We start from the raw sequence: 18,555 nt of genomic DNA, 5'->3' as shown, positions 1-18,555 counted from the left end.
TTGGTTCCAACCCAGTCTCTACAATTTATTGGCGCAACTCTGGATTCTGTCAGCATGAGGGCGTTCCTTCCACTGAATTGTCAGGCGACCCTCTTTCGACTCTGCCAGCAGGTGTCTTCTCTTCCGACCATCTCGGCCTGTCAGATGATGGTTCTGCTTGGTCACTTGGCTTCTACGGTTCATGTGACCCCCCCTTGCCAGACTTCACCTTCGCAACCCTCAGTGGACCCTGGCGTCTCAATGGCAACAAGCACTAGACCCACCTTCTCGCCGAATAACGGTGACTCCTTTATTGAAAAGTTCTCTCCACTGGTGGATGCTCTCTTCCAATCTTTCCAGAGGTTTGCGGTTTCACGATCTTCCTCCTCAGAAAGTGCTCACGACAGATTTGTCCACCTATGCATGGGGAGCCCATGTAGATGGTCTCCGTACGCAAGGGTTGTGGACTTCCACAGACCGTCGGTGTCATATCAATCTGTTGGAACTCAGAGCGATTTTCCTTGCTCTCAAAGCTTTTCATCATCTTCTTCACGACCAGGTGGTACTCGTTCGAACAGACAATCAGGTGGCCATGTATTATGTCAACAAACAGGGAGGGACGGGATCTCACTCCCTTTGTCAGGAAGCTCTCCGGTTGTGGCAATGGGCGATTTCTCACAACATCTTTCTCAGAGCTGTCTTCATACAGGGTTAACAGAACTGTCTAGCAGACAAATTGAGTCGTCTGCTGCAACTTCACGAATGGACACTCAATTCCCCCACGCTTCGTCAGGTGTTTGCTCGGTGGGGGACCCCTCAGGTAGACCTTTTTGCGTCGCCTAGCACTTCAAACTGCCTCTGTTTTGCTTCCGCATTTTCTCGCCTCATCGTCTTGAGGCGGATGCTTTTCTGGACTGGAGGAATCAGTTTCTTTATGCCTTCCCTCATTTTCCTCTGATTCTCCAGACTCTTGTCAAGCTGAAGTCAGACCATGCCACCATGATTCCGATAGCTCCTCAGTGGCCCAGACAGCCGTGGTACTCCCTTCTACTTTAACTCAGTATCAGGAAGCCTCTACTTCTGCCAGTTTTTCCTTCTCTGCTCACTCAGAGTCAAGAGTCCTTACTTCATCCCAATCTGCAGTCCCTATACTTGACAACTTGGTTCCTTTCTGCATAACAGACCCTTCTCAATTTTCTCGGTCTGTTCAAGATGTTTTCCTTGCTTCCAGGAATTCGTCCACTCGTCAATGTTATGGCCAGAAGTGGACTAGATTTTCTGCTTGGTGTTCCTCTTGTCAGCTTCATCCAATGTCTTCCTCCTTAGCATCAGTTCTGGACTATTTACTTCACTTGTCCCAATCAGGTCTTCAATCTACATCTATTCGAGTCCATCTCAGTGCTATTGCTGCTTTTCATAAGCCTTTGGATGGGAAATCTCTCTCTGCGCATCCCTTGGTTTCCCGCTTTATGAAAAGGCTTTTTAATCTTCATCCACCTCTTAAACCGCCTCCTGTGGTTTGGGATCTTAATGTTGTTCTGGCTCAACTGATGAAACCTCCATTTGAATCTATTGACAAGGCTCATCTCAAGTACCTCACTTGGAAAGCTGTTTTCTTGATTGCCCTCACTTCGGCTCGCCGAGTCAGTGAGTTGCAAGCATTGGTTGCAGACCCACCTTTCACGGTCTTTCACCATGATAAGGTAGTCCTTCGCACACACCCTAAATTCTTGCCTAAAGTTGTTTCGGAATTTCACATCAACCAATCTATTGTTCTGCCGGTCTTTTTTCCAAAGCCGCATTCTCATCCTGGTGAAGCGGCACTTCTTCATAGTTTGGACTGCAAACGTGCCTTAGCTTTCTATCTCCAACGCACTCAACCTCATAGAACATCTCAACTCTTCATCTCTTTTGATCCGAATAGGTTGGGACGTCCTATCTCAAAGCGTACCATCTCCAACTGGATGGCTGCTTGCATCTCTTTCTGATATGCTCAGGCTGGTCTTCCTCTGCAAGGTCGAGTGACGGGCCACAAAGTTCGAGCTATGGCGGCGTCTGTAGCTTTCCTCAGATCAACTCCTATTGAGGAAATCTGCAAGGCTGCTACTTGGTCCTCGGTTCATACTTTCACCTCTCATTACTGTCTGGATACTTTATCCAGGAGGGATGGACATTTTGGCCAATCTGTTTTGCAAAATCTTTTTTCTTAACTTGCCAACTTCCCTCTTTCCCTTTTTGCTTAGCTTGGAGGTCACCCATGTGTGAGAATATGCTGCCTGCTTATCCTGGGATAAAGCAGAGTTACTTACCGTAACAGTTGTTATCCAGGGACAGCAGGCAGATATTCTCACAACCCTCCCACCTCCCCTGGTTGGCTTCTTGGCTAGGAACTGAGGATCCTCACAGGAGATGCGCCCCCTAGTTCGGGCGGGAAGGCACGCGCGCATGCGCGGTGCAGCACTCGAAAGCTCGAGATCTTCAAACAAGTTTGCTTTCGAGGCTGTCCGCTGTGGGGCTCCGTCGGTGACGTCACCCATGTGTGAGAATATCTGCCTGCTGTCCCTGGATAACAACTATTACGGTAAGTAACTGTGCTTTCTCCCCCCACGGCCCACCCCCCAAACCCTTACCTCCAGCGGACACCTTCACACACCAACCCACAGGACATACGTGTGCTGGTGCTGAAAGAGAATCCGAGAATCTCATGAAAATCTCGGAGAGAGTGGGAGCCAGAAGGCCTTGAGCATGCGCAGATGCTCAAGGCCCCGCAGCAGCCCAGCATAGAACATCAGCGGCAGGCTCTTTCAGCACCGACACACATATGTCCTGTGGGTTGGTGCATGACGGTGTCTGCTGGAGTTAGGGGCTTGGGGGTGGGCCGCGGGGGGAAAGAAACGCCAGTGGCTCGGGGGTGGGAGGTGTGGGTCTGTTTTGGGGATGTGTAATGAATCATCTGAGTTTCCATTACTTCCTATGGGGAACCTCGCTTTGATATATGAGCACTTTGATTTACGAGCATGCTTCTGGAATGAATTATCCCCCTACCTTTTTGTTGTCTCCCTCCCTCCATGCTGTGCCTTAATTTCTGGCTTGCTCCCACCTGGCCATTTTATGCTGCCCCTGGCATTATCTTTTAGCCGGCTCCCTCTTCCTCACTGACATAGTGCACAAAGCCACGGGCAACGGCTCCTCGCGCCTCATCTGGAAGCCTTCCCTCTGACGTTGCGATGTCAGAGAGAAGACTTCTGGTTCAGGCACAGGACACAAATAGGAGCCGCTGCCTGCGGCAATGAGGAAGAGCGAGCCGGTCCAAAGATAACACTGCATCGATTGCACCACGGACCAGCATTTAAAGAACACTGTTTGGGGCCCGGCAGGCCTTTGGACTGGCAGGAAATTTCTGCAGACTAGCACCGGTCTACGGACCGGTGGTTGAAGAACACAGGTCTAGAGAACATTAGAACATAAGACTAGCCTTACTGGGTTAGACCAATGGTCCATCAAGCCCAGTAGCACGTTCTTACGGTGGCCAATCCAGGTCACTAGTACCTAGCCAAAACCCAAGGTGTATCAATATTCCATGCTACCAATACAAGGTAAGCAGTGGCTTCCCCATGTCTTTCTCAATAACAGACTATGGACTTTTCCTCCAGGAACTTGTCCAAACCTTTCTTAAAACCAGCTACGCTATCCGCTCTTACCACATCCTCTGGCAACTCGTTCCAGAGCTTAACTGTTCTCTGAGTGAAAAAAAAATTTCCTCCTATTGGTTTTAAAAGTGTTTCCCTGTAACTTCATCGAGTGTCCCCTAGTCTTTGTAATTTCTGATGGAGTGAAAAATCGATCCACTTGTACCCGTTCTACTCCACTCAGGATTTTGTAGACTTCAATCATATCTCCCCTCAGCCATCTCTTTTCCAAGCTGAAGAGCCTATCCTCATACGAGAGGAGTTCCATCCCCTTTACCATCTTGGTCGCTCTTTTTTTAACCTTTTCTAGCGCCACTATATCTTTCTTGAGATAAGGAGACCAGAATTGAACGCAATACTCCAGGTGAGATCGCACCATGGAGCGATACAGGGGCATTATGACATTCTTAGTCTTGTTAACCATCCCTTTTTTAATAATTCCCTGCATCCTGTTTGCTTTTTTGGCCACTGCCATACATTTGACGAAAGGTTTCATCATATTGCCTACAATGATACCCAGATCCTTTTTTTGGGCGCTAACCCCCAAGGTGGACCCTAGCATCCGGTACTGTGATTCAGGTTATTCTTCCCAATGTGCATCACTTTGTATTTGTTCACATTAAATTTCATCTGCCATTTGGATGCCCAGTCTTCCAATTTCATAAGGTCCGCCTGCAATTTTTCACAATCCGCATACGTTTCAACAACTTTGAACAGTTTAGTGTCATCTGCAAATTAGAGGTAATAAGGTTCTCAGAGAGGCCATTCAAAATTTCTCCTTTGACTAAGTTTGTTGAGGGAACGGAGGTCCAGAATTGGATGGAGGCCTATGGTCTTTTTCGATATAAGAAAATACTTTGAATAGAACCCTCTGCTCCTCTCCTGAAAGGGAATTTCTTCTATGGCATTGAACTAGAGTAGGGTTGAGAGCTCCTGGTAAAGGATGCTTTTTTGCTGGGAGTTGAAAAGAGAGACTCTCATGGAGGATGATTTGGGGGTCTTTTCTGCAATCAAAGTGTATAGCCCAACTCACCACTTGAAGAACCCAGTGATCTGAAGTTATTAGGGTCCGGCGTTGACATAATGGGCAAGTTGTCTGAGGCGAGGGTTTAGAAATACTGGCTATGCTGTCCAGAAGAAAGTAAAAAAAGACTGCTGTGGTTTGGATTGAGAAGGCACAGAAGCTTTCTGCTTCCTTTGTTGTCTGGATCATCTTTGAGTTGTTGGTTGAGTAGACATAGCAGGCTGGCAATTTCTGTGTTTCAAGTAGAAATCTGTGCACTTGAGAATGCTTGAATATCTCCTTGTAGGATGAGACTAATGCAAAGTCAAAAGACTCAATAGTTAGAGTGAGGTCAAGTACAAGATATACAGAAAGGGTGACCCTCCCCAGCTGAAAAAGGGTCAGTAGGCCCAAAAATAAAAATAAAAAATCGGAAATTTTGATATCAAATGAAAGGGATGACAAAAAAATAAAAAATGACTAGAAGGCACAAAAACTACGCATACAATATATGAATTAAATATGCATATAAATAAGGCACACTTAGAGGAACTCTAAGAGCTTCTTTCTGCTCCACGGAAAACAAAGAACTACCGTATTTTCACGCATATAACTCGCGCATTATACATGTTTTTACAAACCGTGCATACCCTTGCGCGGTATACGCGTGAGCGCGTTGTACAAAATTTTTTTTACATAGTTCCCCCACCCCGACGTCCGATTCACCCCCCGCAGGACCGCTCGCACGCACCCGCACCCCCACCCCCACCCCGAAGGACCGCCGACTCCCCGACATGATCGGGGCAAGAGGGAGCTCAAGCCCTCTTGCCCCCCCGACTCCCCGACACGATCGGGGTAAAAAGGAGCCCAAGCCCTCTTGCCCCGCCGATTCCCCAACTCCCCGACAATATCGGGCCAGGAGGGAGCCCAAGTCCTCCTGGCCCTGGCAACCCCCCCCCCCGCTAGTTTTTCGGGCCAGGAGGGAGCCCAAACCCTCCTGGCCACGGCGACCCCCTAACCCCACCCCGCACTACATTACGGGCAGGAGGGATCCCAGGCCCTCCTGCCCTCGACGCAAACCCCCCTCCCCCCAACGACCGCCCCCCCCCCCAAGAACCTCCGACCGCCCCCCCAGCCAACCCGCGACCCCCCTGGCCGACCCCCATGACACCCCCACCCCCCTTCCCCGTACCTTTCTGTAGTTGGCCGGACAGACGGGAGCCAAACCCGCCTGTCCGGCAGGCAGCCAACAACGGAATGAGGCCGGATTGGCCCATCCGTCCCAAAGCTCCGCCTACTGGTGGGGCCTAAGATGCCTGGGCCAATCAGAATAGGCCCGGGAGCCTTAGGTCCCACCTGGGGGCGGGGCCTGAGGCACATGGGCCCAACCCGACCATGTGCCCACGGCCCTGCCCCCAGGCGGGCCCTAAGGCTCCCGGGCCTATTCTGATTGGCCCAGGCGCCTTAGGCCCCACCAGTTGGCGGAGCTTTGGGACGGATGGGCCAATCCGGCCTCATTCCGTCGTTGGCTGCCTGCCGGACAGGCGGGTTTGGCTCCCGTCTGTCCGGCAAACTACAGAAAGGTACGGGGAAGGGGGATGGGAATGTGGGGGTGTCGTGGGGGTCGGCCAGGGGGGTTGCGGGTCGGCTGGGGGGGGGCGGTCGGAGGTTCTTGGGGGGGGCGGTCGTTGGGGGGAGGGGGGTTTGCATCGAGGGCAGGAGGGCCTGGGATCCCTCCTGCCCGTAATGTAGTGCGGGGTGGGGGTAGGGGGTCGCCGTGGCCAGGAGGATTTGGGCTCCCTCCTGGCCCGAACAACTAGGGGGGGGGGTCGCCAGGGCCAGGAGGACTTGGGCTCCCTCCTGGCCCGATATTGTCGGGGAGTTGGGGAGTCGGCGGGGCAAGAGGGCTTGGGCTCCCTTTTGCCCCGATCGTGTCGGGGAGTCGGGGGGGGGCAAGAGGGCTTGAGCTCCCTCTTGCCCCGATCGTGTCGGGGGTGTCGCGGTTGGCTGGGGCAAGAGGGCTTGAGCTCCCTCTTGCCCCGATCGTGTCGGGGAGTCGGCGGGGCAAGAGGGGAAGCAGCAGGACACCGGTAGGAGCTTCTACATGATGGGGGGGTCGGGAGGCTGTGGGAGTGTGAGCGGTCCTGCGGGGGGGGATGAATCGGACGTTGGGGGGGCATCAGGCTTTCAGGGTGGGGACAGGACTTCAAGGGGGAGAGGAGAGTCGGGGCGGGCGACTGGAGAGTCGGGCAGCATGCGCGGTATACAAAAATTTCTGTATATAAATTTGTGTTTTCCGCGCGCTATACCCGTGTGCGCGTTTTACACGGGTGCGCATTATCTACGTGAAAATACGGTAATAGCTCTGTGAGCTGGCAGTGGTTGGGAAGGCACTCAAGAGATTTTTTCATTTTAAAAGTGACTACACTTTTACATTGCCCATACTGGGCTCTGTGGATGACGTCACCTACATTGAGAATATGCTGCCTGCTTGTCCTCAGATAACATGAATAAACACAGACACAGAGACACTCAAGAGCATGTATCAGATTATGAAAAAGAAACTTCACAGTTCAGTTTTAATTGCTTGACTTGCAATACCACCACTTCATAGCAGCCACTTCCTTTATTTTAGAAGCATGTTTTGCAGCAAGTGAAAGCACCTATGGGTGAGTTCATGCCTCTGTCTGTACACAACTGAGTGCTCCTTAGTTAAGCAGCAGAGCAAACAGTTCAGCATTTGGAAGGAGAGTAGGGAGAGCTGCAGAGTTTCTGCTGCTGTCACAGCTTCCCATAATAGTTGGAAAGGGAGAGAAGAGTAGTTGTCATCCAAATGCTAATAACTTCTCTGCAGCTTATCTGCATACCCAAGGTTTTATTTCAGAATTGTATGAGCTGACCTGAGGGCAGTGCTATTTTGAATATGGTAACGGTGGGGTAGGAGCAGCTGGTCATCACTCTTTCCTCTCTTTGGACTTTGGGTATATATACATTGCAGTTGGAGGAGAGCTCTGAAGAGGTGAGTGCAGGGAAAGGAAGAGGGTTTGGTTTTAATACAGGTAGTGCATTTATTTGGCAGGGAAAGGGGATAGAGAGAAAGGACTCGTATACAGCTGTACTCTGCTTCAAGAGGGCACTTTTCAACTTGTTTTCTCTTTACACTAAGCATCAGGGGTAAAATCACTAATGGCTGCTTTTTAACTTGCAGTACAGATTTCATATGACATTTATAGCACTAAGTTTTCTGCTGCTATCTCAAATCAAGCACGTAAGTTCATCTTCATTATTTTCTAAAAAGATGACTTTAGGACCTTTCATACTTACTAAGTCCTAGCTGTGCAATATCTTCAAGCTCACCCTCAGTCCGGGCCACAGAAATAGAATGAGGCAACTTCAGTGTGAAAGGCAGAACATCCCTTGTGTTATAAAAAGAGAATACAAAAAGTATGTCTTTTTTTTGTTTGCTTGTTTTTGTATTGTCAGCTATTGCATGTGTTTCATTGTACCCTAATTCAGGAATTGAGTGGATGATGGAATATAAATGTTTTAAATAAATAAAAATAATCAAATAAATGAATAGCGGGTTATGTACTAACTTAGCATATGCAAATGCCATTATTTATTTATATGGCCCATTGCATGAAAATCATCTTGTGGTACATAATGTGCAAAAACAACATTAATCCACATTAACAATTAGTAAATTATCCCAGATGTAAAATTTAGGAGCACAAACCCTTTGTACACAAAGTTTTTTATTCTGAGCAGAGACATTTCCAAGGATAGGGTTTGGATTTATGGTTGTATTTTTATAAAATAGGGGCATAAACATGTAAAATAAAATGGGAAAACCGTGCATGCTGTGATGAGAAGCTAGGATTTACTTATCAGAGAAAAAGAGAAGATTGGAATAGCAGCACAATTGTTTACTTTAAGAAACTAAAGTACAATAGAAAGTTTTTCTTTAAGAGGTTAACGGCCTTTTCTATTAAACTGCGCTAGCAGTTTTTCATGCAGAGAGCCGTGCTGAATGGCCCGCACTGCTCCCGATGCTCATAGAGTTCATATGAGCATCGGGGGCAGCGCGAGCCATTCAGCATGGCTCTCTGCGCTAAAAAATGCTAGCGCAGTTTAATAGAAGAGGCCCTATATCTGGGCCCATCCAAACTGATAGGTCTGGCTATGCCCATGTGTTAGAATGAACCCCTAAGTAAGGAGAAATCATGCTTTTGTCCTTGGCCTTACTTTTTGAATCTTTGAAACAAGAGCCCCTAATATGAGGGGTGTGTGAAAGGCACGAATGTGTCTATGGCCAGAGGGAGGTGTCCTAGCCATAGCACATAATGCAGAACAGATGTAACTTTCCAGGGAGAGGGGGTGTATGCAATTGTATAATGGCACCTATGCATATGGGTTCAATTTTTGTATATAATATGTAAATTTTTGACTAACCACAGAAAGGCAGTTTATCAATTCTCATTCTCTATCCTATATGTTCCCTTTATAAAAGGAAACTATAAAAAAACCTCCACCCAAAAGTGAATACAAAATAATCCCTCAGTACACTCCCATGAAAACTATACAAGAAAAAAAATCATCTTTATAATATTTTATGAGGACCTTCAGAAGAGATTCAGAATAATGCTCAATGATTTAGAGCCACATGTTCTTAGTCTGATTTTAGTTGAAAACAACTTGAATACAGCCCTGTCTTCCTTTTCTTTCAAATAATTTATCATTCCAGCTACTTAGTACCAGCATTCAATTTTTTTATAAAAAAGAATTACTTATCTTATCTTCAGTGGCAAATCTATCCAGTACAGCCAAGATATTTGTATGTAGAATGCCAAGTTATCGGGGCAACGATAGAGTGCTGACTGAATGGCTCTGAACATACTGAACACACACAGCTAGGTAGAAGTATATTATCCACTTCAGTGGAAGTTTTCAGCCCTGAGGTGTGGCGATTCTACCATGAAGTAGCTGAAGTTCTGAGTGGATTTTACCAGTATTTTGCGCTTCTATTTAGCAGGAAAAGAAAAAAAGGAGACTGAAGCTCAAAGGGGGGGAGGGGGCAGGGGTTGGTTGGTATATACAAACTGGTATAGAGCGGTGACACAACATAACTCCTTGGCATCCCCCCAAAAGGGGGTAAAACCCTGCTAGAGTGTTGACACCAGTGAATACATTGTAGAGAAGTGTGCATTGGTGTTTAGAACAGTGCCAGAAGCTAAAATGAGCATTACATTCAGTGTGATGTTGACAGAAAGGTGGCACTTCAGCAAGGGCTAGAGGCAGGCTCTTTGTGCTCACATTGCCAAGCATGCTGTGCTATTGAAGTTTGCTCCATATACAGTAGAATCCTAGTTAACTGGTATTCAACTAACCGGCACTCTCAACCAACAGGCAAAAAACAAAAATTGTCTCCCGCGATCCTGACAATAACCTCTAGAATTAATTTTGTGCTCCTGACCCAACAACCCCCAATGTCGTACTCTCCTGACCCGACAATCCTCCCTCCAGCCTCCAAAGCATTAGCGGCAGCCACAAACCCCTATCCCTCCCACCCCGAAGCATCAGCGGCAGCCATGAACCCCCTTCCTCCCTCCAGCCCCTGAAGCAGCAGCAGCCACAAACCCCCTTTCCTCCAGCCCCCAAAGCTGCAGCAACAACCAGTCATGACAACCCCCCTCCGTCACTTACTCCAAGCGGCAGCATCATGACTGCAACCCAGCTCCAAAGCAGCAGTGGTTCTGACCCGCCAACCTCCCCTCCCTCTGTCCCTCCAGCCTCAAAGCAGCAGCAGTCCTGACCGTCAACCTTCCACCTCACTCCTTTACTTACCTGAAGCAGCAGCACCACAGAGGCAGCACTGTAAATAGGCTGTTTGTGGCCAGCCCCGGCAAGGCCTTTTCTCTACCGTGTCATGCTTCAGGTAAGTGAGGGAGGGAGTGAGGGGGGAGTTGGCAGGTCAGGACCACTGCAGACGCTGCTTTGGGACTGGAGGGAGGGGAATTGGCAGGTCAGGATCACTGCAGCTGCTGCTTCAGAGCTGGAGGGAGGGAGAGGGGTTGGCGGGTCAGGACCACTGCTGCTTCAGATAAGTGACAGGGGTCCAGGAGGCCAGACCCATGTGGAAGGAGGGAGACCAGACCCAGGGTGGGGGAGGTAGACCAGAAGTATGTGTGGTGGGAGGGGTAGGGTCCAGCAGAGTGAAAGGCAGGGGAGATGGATGGATGGTGGGGGTGGGGGAGAGAGAAAGTGACCAAGACCTGAAAGGAGGGTGGTAAGGGAGAAACATATGCTGGATCTACTAGTGGGGGGTGATAGGGAGAGGAAAAGAGTGAGGTGGGAAGGGAGACAAACTATTTTTTTAAGAGTAGCTCTCAAGCAACCAGAAACTACAGTTATCCAGCATCTACCAATCCCCATGGGTACCGGATAACTGAGAGTCTAGTGTATATCTATCTATTTGGTGCCAGATGATATGTTTCCTAAGCTGCAGTGGCCATTCTCAAAATGTAGCAGCTCTAATGAGTGCAATGTTTGTTTCAAGGGGAAAATTTAGTCAAGATTCACATCTCTCAGGTATACCCTCTATGAAGTGTTGAAATGACTGATGTATTTGTTGAATCACAGGATGCTTGTAGCCACTAAAATCTCCTAGCAGAGGTAAAGCACAGTCAATGGACTTGCAGGCCTTTCTCCATCTTGACTGGGCATGAAGGTCATACTTTCATATATTAACAGATTTTTTTTTTTAATTTAAACATAGATATGAAGGCAGATGAAGACCATATGGCCTTTCTAGTCTGTCTATCCATACCATGTACTATTCCTTAGAAATCCAAAGTACTTGTCCCAAGCTTTCGTGACTTCAATTACACTTTTCATTGCCACTACCTGAAGCAGGAAGCTATTGCAAGCATTCACTACACTTTCCATGAAAAGTATTTTTTGAGGTTACTTCTTAGTCTATCCTCTTACCTTCAGCCAATGTTCTCTCATTCTAGAGTTTTCTTTTAATTGAAAGAGACTCAATGCATGCACATTTTAAATGTTTGTATCATATCTCCCCTCTCCTGCCTTTCCTCAAAGTATACATATTGAAATCTTTAAGTCTGTCCTCATACGTTTTATGACAAAGACCACCAACTATTTTAGTAGCTGTTCTTTGGACCGACTCCATCCTATTTTATTTCTTTTTGAAGGTGAGGTCTCCAGAATTCCAAAAGGATGGACTCCCCTTAACCGGAATGGAATCAGGCTGCTGACGCCGATCTTTAAAAAGGAGATAGAGCAGCTTTTAAACTGAGATGGGAGGAGAAAGATGACAGTTGCCTAGGAGCGGATAGTTTGGTGTGGAGCTTGAAGGATACTACTGGAACAGGATATTTAGGGAGTCCCAATAAAGAGGTTTCAATAATGGTGAAAGAAAACCAGGAGTGTTTAAGAGGATGACAAGAGTAAAAGACTCAAATTATCCCAGTCACCTTCTCAGTAGGCTGTAAATACAAGGAAAAACACAATTTGAAGTGTCTTTATACAAATGCTAAAAAATAAAATAGGAGAGGTAGAGTACATAGCACTGAATGATGAGGTAGATATAATAGGCATCTCAAGAGACCTGGTGGAAGGAGGACAATCAACCGGAGACTGTGTACCTGGGTACAAATTATATCACAAGGACAGTGTATATCAAACTTGGGGGGGGGGGGGTTGTTGCGCTATATATTAAAGAGGGAATTGAGTCAAACAAAATAAACATTCTGCATGATATAGATAGCAGTGTGGAATTCATTTGGATGGAAATTTCATGTATGAAGGAAAGGAATATACAGATAGTATAACTATCATCCCCCAGGACAGAATGAGCAGACAGATGACCTGTTTTCAGAGATTAGGAAAGCTGGCAAATTGAGCAACAATATAATAATGGGTGATTCAATTATCCCAACACTGACTGGACAAATTTTACATCAGGGAGTGCTAGGGAGGTAAGATTCCTAGATATCATAAATGATTGCTTCTTGAACAACTGCTCTAGGAACCGACAAGAGGGGAGCTATTTTAGATTTGGGCCATAGTGGAATGCAGGGCATAGTACAGGAGGTAACTGAGTTGGGTCTGCTGGGAAACAGTGATCATAATGTGATTAAATTTGGGCCGATATCTGGAGAGACATTGCTATAGAAATCTACTGTAGCGGCATTTAATTTTTGAAAGGGCAACTATGATAAAACGAGGGAAATGGTTAAAAAGAAACTAAAAGGATCGGTGGCAAAAATTAGGCATGGATGTTATTTAAAAATACCATCGTGGAAGCCTAGATCAGATGTATTTCACGTATTAACAAAGGTAGAAAGAAGACAAGAGCCGATGTGGTTAAAAGGTGATGTGAAAGAGGCTATTAAAGTTAAAAAAAAACCACCCAAAACCCAACCCATCCTTTAAAGCATGGAAAAAGGATCCAAATGAAGACAATAAGAAGAGACATAAGCACTGGAAAGTTAGATGCAAAGCATTGATAAAGAAAGCTAAGAAAGAAAATAAAGAGAAACATCAATGAGGCAAAAATTCAAAATAACAATTTTTTTAGGTACATCAGAAGCAGAAAACCTGTGAGGGAATCCGTGGGACTGTTGAATGATCAAGGAACAAAAGGGGCACTCAGGGAGGATAAGGCCATAGTGGACAGACTGAATGAGAGATGGCAGATCTACTTGAACCGTTAAAATGGTTTTCAAGAGTGATGATGCAGCCATCTCGTTTCCAAGCTGAAGAGCCCTAACTATTTTAGTCTTTCCTTATACTAGAGGAGTTCCATTCCCTTTATCATCTTGGTCACTCTTCTTTGAACCTTTACTAGCACCACTATAACTTTCTTGAGATAAGGAGAACAGAATACTCCAGATAAGGTCACACCATGGGGCGATAGAGGGGCATTATAACAATTCTTAGTCTTGTTAACCATCCCTTTTTTAATAATTCCTAGCATCATGTTTGCTTTTTTGGCCGCCACCACACATTAGGTGGAAAGTTTCATCATATTGTCTACGATGATACCCAGATCCTTTTCTTGGGTGCTAATCCCCAAGGTGGACCCTAGCATCTGGTAACTGTGGTTCGGGTTATTCTTCCCAATGTGCCCTGCGCTGGGCGGGAAGGCATAAGAACATAAGCATCGCCTCAGCTGAGTCAGACCATAGGTCCTTTGTGCTCAGCAGTCCGCTCTGCCGGCGGCCCCCCAGGTCAATGACCTGTAAATGATCCTTTACTAAAACATCTTATCCTGTATAGTATCCCTCTAATTATACCCTTCAATCCCCTTTTCCTTCAGGAATTCGTCCAATCCCTTTTTGAAACCTAAAATTGTACTCTGCTCTACCACTTCCTCTGGAAGCGCATTCCAGGCATCCACCACCCTTTAAGTGAAGAAGAACTTCCTAGCATTTGTTCTGAATCTGTCTCCCTTCAGTTTTTTTGAGTGCCCTCTTGTTTTTGTTGCCCCCACCAGTCTGAAGAATCTGTCCCTCTCTACCTTCACTATCCCCTGCATGATCTTGTAAATTTCTATCATGTCCCCTCTAAGTCTTCGCTTTTCCAGGGAAAAGAGCCCCAGCTTTTCTAGCCTCTCAGCATATGAAAGGTTTTCCATGCCCTTTATCATTCTTGTTGCTCTTCTCTGGACCCTCTCGAGTATCGCATGCGCGGTGCGGGCGACTCGAAACTTTGAGTTTCTTCAAGCAAGTCTGCTTGTGAGGCGTCCGCATGCGGGCTCCGTCGATGACGTCACCCATATGTGAGAATGCCTGCCTGCTTGTCCTGGGATAAACAATGTTCTGCTTGTCCTCAGAGAATTAAAATTACAGAGCACAGATTGGTTAAAAAGGGAATGGGATAATATACTGCCTTTCTGTGGTTACAGTAAAAGTGTTTTTACATATTATATACAGGAACTTATTTTGTACCTGGGGCAATGGAGGATTAAGTGACTTGCTCAGAGTCACAAGGAGCTGCAGTTTTCCAAGTTTTCAGGCCACTTCACTAAACTACTAGTACCAGATGCTGGTACTATTCTCCAATGTCTCTGAAACAGAGAAGGGATACCACTCCAATATACTTTTATGTCAGTACCCTGAAGAAAATCAGCTCTCTGCTTCCTGCTCTACCCAGCCCCTCCTTCCTATATAGACAAATAGATAGAACACAGAGTAGATAACTACTCTGTTAATCATCCCCTTACAGGGTTGATTTAAAAAGGTGCTGGAAGATAGCAAGCACCAATTCCAAATAAAAGTTTTATCTCCCCAAACTTACTCCCTTTGATCCCAAAAGAGGCATACTCCACTTACTGCTGCAGATTAGGCAAGCTGTTTTTTTTAATTGACAAAGTTATGAAAAAAAACACTAGTATGAATAGCCCAGGGATTTATCTGTTCTTAAGCATAGTACTGAAGTCCTTTTGCAAGAAACTGAAAACATCTGTTTCTGGATTTCAGTTGAGAGGATAAGTCTGGAGGTAGGATAGTACTACGGATGCTCTGATGGAGGAGGTTCAGGTTCATTCCACCAGCTTTTTTATTTTTATATTGTTTTACTGCTTATTTTAACATTTATGGCTATTTGTAAATTGTGTTAAATGCTTGTTCAGGAAGGCAGTACAGGCATTTTATAAATTAACAAATTATTATTTCTCCTTACCTGCTAATGCAATAGAATGCAATAAGCCTGAATAAATCTGCAAAGCTTATTCCAGAACCCTCCAAGGAGAAAGCTGCAAAAGTGAGATAATGGACAATCAGAGTCTGAGAAAAGCTAAGCTGAATCAAGCCCCATCGGACTGCGCATGATGGAAGCAGTTGTGCCTTGCAAGCATTACACAAAGCAGTGTTTTGTTAATCAAAAACAACTGTGCTGACTATACTTGGTCAAAACAGCTAACAAAGGCATGGAGAAAGTAATGTCTCTTTTGCTCATTCCTGCAGTATATACTCATCATTAAGACACGGATCAAAACAAGAGTTGCAAAATGCAATACTAACCAATTCAATGGCTAGAAGTCTAGGAGACCTCAAGTTACCCCGCCTGATGAGATTTAACAATATGTGGAGCATGATATCCTTTCTAATCTCTGTGTGTGTGTGCACATATATATCTCCGTTCTGTGTTCTGCATGTACACTGCATATGTAGATCAGGGAAGAAAGGGGAGCTGGGAATGGTGATATAGTTTGGTGAGGTATTTTTGGAGTGATTTGCGGGGTGATGGGGCAGTAGGTTTGCGGGGTGGTGTGTGCAGTAGGTTTTAGGGGAGGGGAAAGCAAGGTAGTGTTTTTTGGATGTGGAGCAGTTAAGCAGGGGTAGTTTGTAGGAGCAGGACAGTATGCAGGGTAGTGGAGCAATTGCAGGGGTAGTTTGGGGATGGGGCAGTTTTCAGGGTAGTGAGACTGTTTGTGGGGTAGTAGAGCAGTTACAAAGGGCTTGTTTTTGTGGGTTTGTGGGTAGAGGTAGTAGTTGTTGAAAAGGATTCAGGTCCCAATTCCTGCCCCATACTTTCTCTGTCTCTGTCATTTGCAAGTCAGGTACCTGGGGACACATCTTAAAGACCAGAAACCATCTTTCAAATATGTCCGTCTTTTATTATGAGTTTCACATATTTATACGAATCAGGTTTGCCAGCATGTGATGGCATGTGACGTAAGGTCACATGAAACTTTAAACACATCAGCATTTTTCCTAGCTAGAGATTGAAGTCCAAAAGGTAAGAAAAAGCCTTGACCAGCAGAGCTTCTTAACTAAAGCTGTCTGTAAATACGGCTTAACAAAACAATTGAATTCACTTCACTTTATCTCTGTTTAAACATTACCTGTCTTCAAAGAAGGGAAAGATAAACAGGGCCTACCTTTGCATCTTTAAACAACATATGCCTAAGGACACTTACTAAAGTTCTGATACGTGTCCCTTCAAATCCCCTCTTACGACATGTAAATGACGTCACAAATACACAGCATGAGCTGGAAGGGAGTGATACCTTAGGTATGTCTCTCAAGGAGGGGTCTTTTAGGAGCTGTAATACGAATAACACAGTACATGAGCAGTCAAGATAAGAGTGCAAATAATAAGAGATTATGCATTCAACTAAAGTGCTGATCCCAAGAATTAGATAAATCAGAGTTACATTTGAACTCAGCAAAGAGGTCTGCTAATTTCTGAATGTCCATAGGAGGACCTATATTGTCAGAAAGAAAAGTACAACAGCATAAAGTACTGAGGAGAATTTTTCAGCTAGAATCCTAGCTAGGGCCATACGATTTTGAGAACCATCTGAGAAGTGGAGCCTAATTGATCAGTAATACTTTGCAAGGCGTCCCTAGAATAGTTCACAAAGCGTTGCTGATTATAATAATTTTAACTAATCCGATCAACATTCTTATTAATAGTAATAAAAGGAATAAGGAACTCAAACCCAGCCTTAACCTGAGCTCGGGCCTTAAATTCATCTGGGACCCCTCTTGGGACCCCTATAGCATCTATGTATACATCTGATCAGATTTATATCAAGACAAATAAAAGGAAAAACCATGTGAATAGGAAGGATGCCTTTCAGAAAAATATGCAGGAGCATGGTAACCTTAACTAAAGTGCACTGGCCTATCCACTGGCTGGGTAGCTTAACAGGGAGCCAAAAGTCTCCATAAAGCCAGTAAATATCAAATCTGATGTAGTACCAATGGGGCATACCTATGAGCCAAGACAGAACAATAACCTGGGGGTAAATTACCTACAAAACTACTCTGTGTCAAATTAGAAACATGACATGTGTAATTGCCCTTATAGATGATAACGGCAATATCAAGCTTTTGTTGTCCTGGCAACAAAGGGTATTTAGAACACTACAGTGCACAAAGGGGATAGGTAAATAACCCAAAAAGGCATGGTTGGATACCAGGAGGGAGGTCCAGATGTACGGTTCCTAGATGGGGTCTAGCTTGAGCACATATGTAACAATTACTCTTATTATGTTGATCAGCAGTGAATTTCATCCATTCTAACCAAAGGTTACGTTCTGAAAACCCTACCTCAACAGCCACAATATCTTCAAAAGTGGGATTGGCAATAGCCATCATGTCAGTAAGTTTATTGAATGTAGGGGCCAGTGGGTTAGTATTTTTTGGGGCCCCCACAAAATGGCGGGAGAGTATGAGTGGAGGTAGATAGATCCCGTAAGAAAACTGATGATAGCTAGACCCACCCTTAAACCACATGTCCATAATGTACATACCTTCATCAGTAGGTCTAGGGTTGTCAATAGTAAGAGAAAGCTTAATAATTTGTGCAGGAACACTTTTCCTATAACAGTGTCCAACCTTATGAAGGGTCATACAAGTAAGCAGTGATTTACCATTTTGGTCCACTGTTTTTCAGAGTATTTTCTAGTTTATAAACCCAGTCAGTATTAATATTCCACCCTACCACTCCCCAGAATGCACACTTATCCCCCCAACGTAAGTCAGTAACATATACATATATGTCCTTAGTTTTAGGAATTTCTGAGGACCAATGGCACAGCCTTGGGATATCAATTGATGAACAGTCCACAATGTCACAATACTCAAAGGAGAAGGTGGCAACTTGTACACTGCTGGAATTATACCAAAGGGTAGCATCGGTCTTTTCTGGATTCCAATTGAAGGACAGCCTTTGCGAGGGAGTAGTCCAGCTTGACGTCGTGTTCGCAAAGAGGTGTCGGGGGTGCTGTTTACAGCAGGAGTGTCATTTACAGATGGGTATGGGCAGAAAGTGTCGTGAACCCAGAACACATCATCCCTGTAGACCCAATTAGAAATGATCCATACAGGGAGAAAAACTAGCAGCAGCAGT

At 45.6% G+C, this 18,555-nt stretch overlaps 1 protein-coding gene across 4 annotated transcripts in view; it reads right to left on the bottom strand.

The window, feature by feature from the left end:
- RIN2 (Ras and Rab interactor 2) overlaps positions 1 to 18,555 on the bottom strand; it is a 188,349-nt gene that overhangs the window by 67,047 nt on the left and 102,747 nt on the right. For all 4 annotated transcript variants that reach the window (XM_033939684.1, XM_033939685.1, XM_033939686.1 and 1 more), the window contains 2 exons: positions 15,376 to 15,448; positions 7,996 to 8,087 (listed from right to left, as the gene is read on the bottom strand). In XM_033939684.1, coding sequence (XP_033795575.1) covers positions 7,996 to 8,087; positions 15,376 to 15,448 — 165 coding nt within the window. The remainder of the gene's footprint in view (positions 1 to 7,995; positions 8,088 to 15,375; positions 15,449 to 18,555) is intronic.

This window comes from Geotrypetes seraphini, chromosome 3 (assembly GCF_902459505.1).
Source record: "Geotrypetes seraphini chromosome 3, aGeoSer1.1, whole genome shotgun sequence".
Classification (NCBI taxonomy): domain Eukaryota; kingdom Metazoa; phylum Chordata; class Amphibia; order Gymnophiona; family Dermophiidae; genus Geotrypetes; species Geotrypetes seraphini.
Note: the sequence above shows the minus strand (reverse complement) of the source record. Positions and strands in the feature narration are given on the sequence as shown.